This window comes from Austrofundulus limnaeus, unplaced genomic scaffold (assembly GCF_001266775.1).
Source record: "Austrofundulus limnaeus strain Quisiro unplaced genomic scaffold, Austrofundulus_limnaeus-1.0 Scaffold191, whole genome shotgun sequence".
NCBI classification, from domain to species: Eukaryota; Metazoa; Chordata; class Actinopteri; order Cyprinodontiformes; family Rivulidae; genus Austrofundulus; species Austrofundulus limnaeus.
This window is the reverse complement of record NW_013952593.1, coordinates 993,307-1,001,942: the sequence shown is the minus strand read 5'-3', so window position 1 is coordinate 1,001,942 and position 8,636 is coordinate 993,307. Positions and strand designations below refer to the sequence as shown.

General features: G+C 38.7%; 1 protein-coding gene across 1 annotated transcript in view; it reads left to right on the top strand.

The window, feature by feature from the left end:
- Positions 1–2,575: 2,575 nt before the first annotated feature.
- rell1 (RELT like 1) overlaps positions 2,576–8,636 on the top strand; it is a 41,454-nt gene continuing 35,393 nt past the window's right edge. The window contains exon 1 of the mRNA XM_014018391.1: positions 2,576–2,846. Within this exon, the coding sequence (XP_013873845.1) occupies positions 2,822–2,846 (25 nt within the window). The 5' untranslated portion in view covers positions 2,576–2,821. The remainder of the gene's footprint in view (positions 2,847–8,636) is intronic.

Here is an 8,636-nt window from a genome sequence, read left to right as displayed (position 1 = left end):
TATCTATCTATCTATCTATCTATCTATCTATCTATCTATCTATCTATCTATCTATCTATCACTGTGGTGGACCACTTTTAGCTCACAGACCTTTGATTTGACACACGTTATAAAAAGAGAATTAAATAAGTTTAAAGCAAAGGTTAAGGTACCAAAAAAAGGAGAACTTTTTTTCTTTGAGTCAAAACACAAGAGTCATGGTTTAAAGAGCCATCTGCAGCAGGTATGATATTAACTGTTCATAAACCTTCCCACAAAATCTTGAGATTTCTGAAATGTAACTTTAAAGCTGCTTTAGATTTTAGAAAAAACTGTGGACTTATAAAATTTGAACAGATACAGCCATATAGTTATCATGAGAAAACCATGGGGGAAAAAATCTATGGCTTCCATAAATATGTTTATTCAAACTATAAAAAAGCTAATGCTGGAACAAATGAAAACTAAACTAAAACGAAGCATTAAAAAATCAATAATAACTAATAAAAACTAGCAAACCCATTCTAAAAACTGATTAAAATGAAACGAATTAAGAGAAAAAGTCACAACAAAATAAAACTAAACTTAATGAAAAATCCAAAACTATTATTACCTTGACATGTACTCGTTTTATTATCAAATTAAACCTGAAAGCAACAGAAAATACAGGCAGTACAACTGATCAGTTGTGGCCCTGCAGGGTGACTCATGAGGCGTCATCTGCTCGCTGTTTGTTCCTCTGGGCTGTCAACAAAAGCAAAACCTCTTTCAGTTCAAACACATGTAAACATCCCTGTTATCTTCCTGAGCATCTAATCTGTTAAAAAAAACACATTCGCTGCATATTTATTATATTTATAAAGTCACGATTTTCCTGACAAATCCACCCTGATGTCCATATTCCCAGAGGTCAAAGGTCAGGACGGGTGAACTCCTCAGATGGAGGATCAATAATCCTGTTGGAGGAGCAGATGGGAAGGACGGGGTCAGCACTGTGACTGATGAGAGAGAGACAGAGAAGGAGGCAACAAAATCAAGGACTCCACATCGACCGGCAGCAGCGAGCTTGTTTTCACGCTGCTCGGCACAAATGTGAGCGGAGGAGAGAAAGAAAGAAAAAAAAGGAGAACTGCTCTGATGACATCGCCGTTCCACACTTGCAGTATAACGCAACTGAAATTGCAGCAACACATAGAACTTTATGTTCACAGTTTTTTTTAATGAATTGCATCAGATTTATTTTGACATTRTTTACACAAGAATGGAGAGTTGCTTCTATTAAAGTCGTATTTAAAACACTGCACCTCCACGACTGGTTAAATAAACCCTGTTTACAGACTGAAAACCATATAGAATAAAGGAAGAATTCAATTTAAAACCTAATTTTTTTCAGTTATGAACATAGGTATAAAAGATTGTCTTTACAGTCAAACTCAGTGGATTTGTTGGARAATMTTTTGAAGTGGGGTTCTGTGGAAAGGTTATGAACAATAATGGTCTCACCTGTTGTAGATAGTTATTTGAATAACCTCAAATTAAAAAAAGAAATACGTAACTTGAATTATGACCATCTATTCATTATGACCTTAAAACAACCTTTTAAAAATGGAAATTGATGTGAGAGCTATTTTAGAAACTTTTATGTCAGAGTCAGTTTTTCCTAACAGTGATTTCAGGGGGTGATATTTTTGCTTCGTGTCATTTAACCTTGATTGTTTATCATTATTTGTTCAGCCGTTGTCAATCATATTTCTTTCATTGCAAACTTAACTTTACAGTTGTGTTAAAACATCAGCTAGAGAAACTGTGACACATGTTCGGCCTGCGGAGCGGCAGGCAGTGTATGATGCAGGGCCGTAAGCTTTTCAGGGGCCTCAGATTATGTTAAAATTATATATTTTTGGTAAATAAATATTGATTTTAAAGGTTGTGATGGGCGTTTGGACTAAAAACAGTTAGTAATTACAAATATTTTAGAAACATAAAAGTAGGGGGCTGCTGTGGGAGGCGGCCAGGGTGGGGGCAAGGCTCTACAAAAGAGGGGCAGTTGCCCCCCCTTGCCCCCCTGTAGATCTGCCCCTGCAATTGCTCAACAGCCACAAATGCTCACAATTTCCACACAAACAAATAAATAAATAAATAAATTATACAAACAAACAAACCAGGGCTATTCAGATGATGGCCCAAAGTTTGGCCTGCCAATTGGTTCATTACTCTCTTAAGCCTAAATCCCCGGTTTTCTACTAAGTTCTTTTAATCAGACGTAAATATGTTATATCTACAGAAATGTCAGAATCTTGACTAGACACTGGTAAAAAAAAACATTTCTATGAACATCCAAGACAGTTAAAACTACAAGCAGTTAAGATAAAACTAATTGTACTACTAACATTTCATTGGGCTCTGTCTGTTGTATTCACGATTAAAATGTATCAAAATAGACTAATTCAAAGGTAACAGATGATTTTAATACTTGGTTTATTTACATAATGATAGATGTTGTAGATATTCGGACCCTGAGCTGTTGGCCTGCAGTAACTGTGGCCCCTGGAGTAATTTAGTTMCTAAATAACCCTGCCCTGAGGGATAAAAACCCGCGTGTTTACGGGCGATGCTAACGAAGCCGGAAGTATCCGTGGGTGAATCCTCTCGCTCTTCTTGGTACGCTACTACTCTTCGTTGAAGGTTTTAAACTAGGCGTTTCCGCTCTCCGCGAGGCAGGAAATATGTTCGTCTTTCCATCTGGTCCCTCCTTTGCGGCAATTTGACCAGTGTCTGCTCTCGGACACTACGGTGGTTTGTTGGACTTCCCAGCACCAGGCAGACGCGGTCCTCTTTGTCAATGGCGAATGTAACAATAAATACGTGTAAGTATTTCAATTATTATTTTTTCCTCTTCACGTGCGGAGACGACTTGCTGCAGCTAATTCCAGCAGTTATATTTTCTTTATTTAGCTCTTCTGAGCAAAAACGACAAAGATTATCATCAGTTCGCTTCGTTAGTTGGTTCTCAGCAAAAACACACATCCGGTTTCTGTAAAACATGTCAGAATACTGCTTAATAGTCATGAAGATTTATATTTCCACGTAAAATTATTTCAAAATACTTGTCCATTTTTTTATTAACACTAGATATGAACGTTAGTATCACACTGATACAATTATATTTTTCCTCACAAATTGTTGTTCATTCAAAAATTTAATGCATCCGCTTTTATTTTGGTAATCATATAATTGAGGTTATTTCCTCCCTCTGATAGCTCATAGGGATTAGAGATCTAAACTTTGAAATGAAACTGTGTCTTGGAATAAAACATTAATTTGGGTCATGTTCCCAGCAAAAGATAAACTTTTCTGCTTTTTTATGACCTAAGGAGGAAATAAATAAATATATATGTGTGAATTCTCATCAGCAGACAGACATCTGGTCCTGGTTGCTTTGAAGTTTGTGGAGTTTCTATTTTTAGACAGAACTCCTTGAAATGACAAATATGTACCCGCTTTGTCTTAAAATAACATTTAGCACAATTTCACGTGATATTTTAATTAATCATCCTCACAGTATGTGCTGTAAATGACTTTTTTTTCTTGTCAAATCCCAGCTCGATATCTGCAAAACTGTCTGARTTGTTGACATTTTTCTGTTTCCTGAAGTTGATAAGTTGTGGCGGCCATCTGGGTTCAGTTTGACCCTGTGATGTAAATCCAGTGATTATTTCATGAAAAATGTGTTTTAATCCCTACAGTGAAATGTGAGATATTTTGCTAACTGAAACACAGGGAATGTGTGTAAAGAAAATTTCCAAAATCCATCCAATTTTTTTGCTTTTTAACATTTTAGCGGCGGGGGATTAAAGTAGAAATAATTCCCATTTAACACGGGCTTCAAGCTTTATTCAACCCGCCGTTCTCTTAATTGATGCTTCTAACCTTTTCGAAGGTTGATCCTGCACTTTTTTTTTCCCACGAGGTTTTCAAAGGTTTGTGGTTTCACTAAAAGGCCACGGCTGAACCAGGCAGCTCGTTACGTTTCCCCGGAGAGCCAGAACCACCTCCTTTTTTAATTTAACACAAATCCATTTTACGTCTCCAGGAGCTCACGTTTCAGATCAGTCTGGAAAATGAAACGAGTCGTTTATTTACTTCTTTTTTTTTTTTTGCTTCTGTTCTTCGATAAAGAACATTCCTTCGATTACTGTTGTTGCAAAGCAAACAGGCTGAAAACCCACTGATCCAGATAGAAAATCCTCACGCAGGATTAAACATSGAAACTAAAACACCTTTAGTATCACGCAGGTTCAACCGCCAAGTAGTTTTATACAGGGATGTCCTCGTTTTGTTTGGCATGTCGAGWTCTTCTACTGCGGTTTGAAATAAGTCAAACGGTTAGCATCTTACCTGTTGTAGATGGCTTCTTGAACAACCTCAATTTGGAAAAAAAAAGGGTTAAATTATGACCTGGCTAATGAATTAGCTAGTTTGAGTCAAAACTATAATAAATTGTTGCCATTGTGGTTCATACAGAAACTCTTTACCATCGAGTTAGTTTCACAATATAGTTATTCGTGGAAACCTTTCTGATGTTCTCGCAGGAAATGCTCTTGAAATTCACTGATAAACCTTTTCTTATCACATTGCAGCTCATTCTGACTCATTTCACTCACTTAGTGTATCAGTTTGATCAAAAATAAACTCAAATTTTCCAAGCGAAGGTCATTCGAAAAGCTATCTGCAACTGGTAAAATGTTAATTTGTATTTTTCCACACGACTCTGAGAAGATGTGAATTGTCCCTGTAGGTGTTTGAATATAAGCCACAGATGGACAGAGCTTTAACCCCGTTAGTTCTCAGGAGCTGAATGTATGTTTGATTTAAAGTCATAGTCCTGCTTGCTTTATGCTCCATGTTTGCTCTGGGATAAATGGGCGTATCAGACATGAGTTGATCAGATGAGACATCTAAAGCTAGTTTATTGTGTGGAAGTTGTAAATCAAGTTTTTAATCCTTATTGCTCAAAGGTGATAGTGTGTGTCAGTGTCTGACTGTCTGGGAGCAAAATATCTTTTGTGTACCAGTCAAAAGCTGATGAGTTGTAGATCTGCATCCAGCCTGAGTCAAGATGGTGTTGTGGCAATATTTATTTAACAAAGACAGAAATAAGTGGTCCAAGAATGAAGGTACTCTGTGGGATGATCAGCTGAGTTTTTTTTACAACAACAGGAAACACAGAGAACAACCTGGCCTGTCTCTGTGCCTCTGCGTCTCTCTGTCACTGTCTCTCCACACTACTCACTGTGTCTCGAGAGGCCTCATATACTGTATATATTAACAAACACCATTATGTCATCTTAGCAAGATTTGATACAAGGTCAATAATAAACACAAGTGATATCTAAGAATGACTGTTGTTAGCAGACCTTGTTCTGACTTTAATCATTCTATCTGCAGATGAACAGCATGTCATGAAAATCTAGGTCATTAAAGGATGTCATGAATTACTAGCTTAAACAAAAGTATTAGTTCCATTACAATGGTTAACATGGGTATTGACTTTAAAGTCTATCTACCCCCCCCCCCCACCTTGAAAAGATAACTCTGCCCCAAGGCAAAATTTGAAAAATGCATCAAAGTGGGTAGGGGGRAGGGGGTTAGAGAGCGGAGGCGTGGCCAGGAAGAGAGAACGCGACAGCTAGCATTAGCATAATTGATGCTACATGGAGAGTGACCACAGCGATGCAGATAGTTACATCTCTGAACGGTCTGAGGTGGAGGATTTTTCACCCCCATCCTCACCAGAGGCAGAGAGAGACTTGATCAAGTCAGCTCAGTCTGGGACTAATTCGTGTTGGCTCCCTGGATCAGGACCTTGAGCTCCAGCTCCAGCAGCCTCGGCTGAGCTGTCCGCCTCACACCACACCAGCCTCGGACAGAGGAGGACGAGCGCTCCGCGACAGCCTGACATAAAAAAATAAAAGCATACAGCTGCAGCTGCTCACAAGATCACTAGTTTAAATCAGGAATAAAAGTGTTGGGTCTTGTTTGACTGAAGTTTGGTCCGTTAGGGCTGCAGCTGCCCCGCTGTGTTTCTGCCTTTTTTCCCTCCTCCCCTCCCGCTGTGCAGGACGTACTGCTGGTGTGTGTGTGTGTGTGTGGAGAGAGAGAGAGAGCAGCGCAGCAGTCAGCTCTCCCCACCCGAGGCTGAAGGTCAACAGACGATCATGCTAAGCTTGCTAACTGTTCCACYCTCTGACTGCTGCAGGGGCGTGTCTTAGAGAGAGGCTTTTATACCAGAACACAGCTGCTGTGACGAAACTGTGGAGAACCACGTCACAGCGGAGAGCCGTTAACCAATATGCAAATTAGCCTGCAGTACCACTGCTCTACCCATATGAGCAGCAAAAACACATTTTTAGACCAAATATTACAGATTTGAACAAATACGCACAAAAACATCAAAATTAGCACAGAAATAGTACTATATAACATTTTAGACACATTCTAGACAGTTTATCGGCTAAAAAAAGTTAATTTTGGTGTAAGTTACTCTAACACAAAGATGGTTATAAGTCGGCTTAAATTACAGATATTGTTATACAGTTTAGTGTGRTAGAATCTGAGACTCTTCCTGAACACCTCATTGTTGTTTCTGAGGATTTATTAGTTTGTTTCCTCCTAGGTTTGATCAACTTTTAAACTTCAACTAAAGTAACAGTGCTGAATATTGCAATGATGATATGGCTTGCAATAAATAAATAAATATTTAAGTATGCAGTGTTGATGTCTTTCTGCTCTGAGAGCAAAACAACAGCAACCAATGCATAAGTTCTCATTCCAACATGATAGTTTTATTTAAAAATAAAATGCAACCACACAGCGGCTGTAGTAGAACTGAAACCACAAACTTCATACAATTCATGACTTTAAAACTTTTGTTATAATTATTTTTAAATTATTTTATTAAAAAACCTCCAAGCAAGATACCTTCTGACTAAAYGGGGCTGCACAATATGTCAAATTTATTGTTGCAGTAACAGCCTGTGCAATAACATCGCAAAAAACTGCATCAACTGCAATAAATGGTTGAGAGATTTATGTGTTTTGTCAGTCACACAGATGCTTTAAGTATTTCACCAACCACATTTTTAAATATTATTTTAAAAATTCATGCTGGAATGGAAATTTATGTATTTTTTTAAAATAAAATTTTCACAAGTCCTATTATCATCCCAGTATTAATGAGGTTTTCCTGCTGCTCTAGGACTAATGAACGTGCTCGGCTCTAGACAAGCACTGCTCAGATTACACTGGGTTTTTGGAAAATGTTTCTCGTGGTTTTAAATTTCCTGACCTGGCTGTTGATCCTGAAAACTAACTGATAACCTGTGAATAAGTGTTTTGATATTAAATGCCCAGAGCCCAGGACTGGTTTTATCATTTATTCAGATTCATTCAGTGTTAAAGGATGACTCAGCAGAATCTCAGTGCGAGTCCACACTCTGCCACTTGTTCTTTCAGGTCATCCATGAGCTGTAGTCGTTTACAGAATTCTGCCTCAGTTTAAAGCTCTGTTTACACAAGAATGGGCTCTGGAAACCCAAAGTGCYATGTGAGGGTGTACTTTCTCAGGCCCTGTTTACACAAGATCAGTGTCTGGAAAGTGTTTTTTTCAATGTTTATTTCGGCAAATAAACAAAAATAAAACATGTTTACATGGGTCTGCTGTAGTTTCTATGCCAGGCTGGGTTGCCAGATTAGACATCGGACAGCCAGGTCATCGTGTTGTGGGAGGAGGCTGACATGTTAGTTGGGGGCGGGGGAAATAGGAGGCCATTCTTTTTGGCTCTTGTCAAATAACTTTATAAGCCTCGGTCAGAAAGGAGGTTGTGGGGTTTGTTCTTTCGGCCTGGAAGGGGATGAGACTGACGRTGGATTGAGGTGTTTTTTTCCATGAGACTACAGTATTTCCTTCTGCAAACTCTGCAACGTTCTTCAAATAGGGCGGYCATTTTCAGAAAAAAGTAGTTTGTAATCCCAGAGAGGCTGCGACTTTTCAGCTACAGCGATTTTTAAATCTGTCATGTGAATTGATTATATGACATAGTGCTGGGCGGTATACCGGTACGTACCGAATACCGTTTTTAGTTTTTGTTAATGATATGAGTTTTTTGAATACCGACATACCGATTTAAAAAGCCTGAACACATGTGGAACGTTTTGTCGCAGCCGCCAGTGAACTGTTTCCCGGGGGACACTTTTCCTCGCTGCACCGCTTTGTGCGTTAGCATGCTAATGTTATTGTTGAGCAGTTTGCTGCAGCAGTGGGTGGCGATTCTGCTGCTTATGTTGACTCACGTTAAAAAACATCCCGTTTTCGCCGTCGCTGAATGTAGTAAACACCTCTTCATTGACGTGCACGTTCAGATTGAACACGCAACTTTAATACGCATGGAGACTTTAGCGTGCTTCTATTGTAAAAAGCCGGGGGAAGTAGTTTTGTAGTGGACTTGAGTTGACTGGTGTGCAAGGTGAGTCGTGCTGTTAATGTTTATTAAATAACATAAAACAATAGACCCGATAATAATCTTTTCCTAACCCTCCTCTAGGGCTGGGTGATATGGCCTAAAATCAATATCATGATATATTGACCAATTTACCTT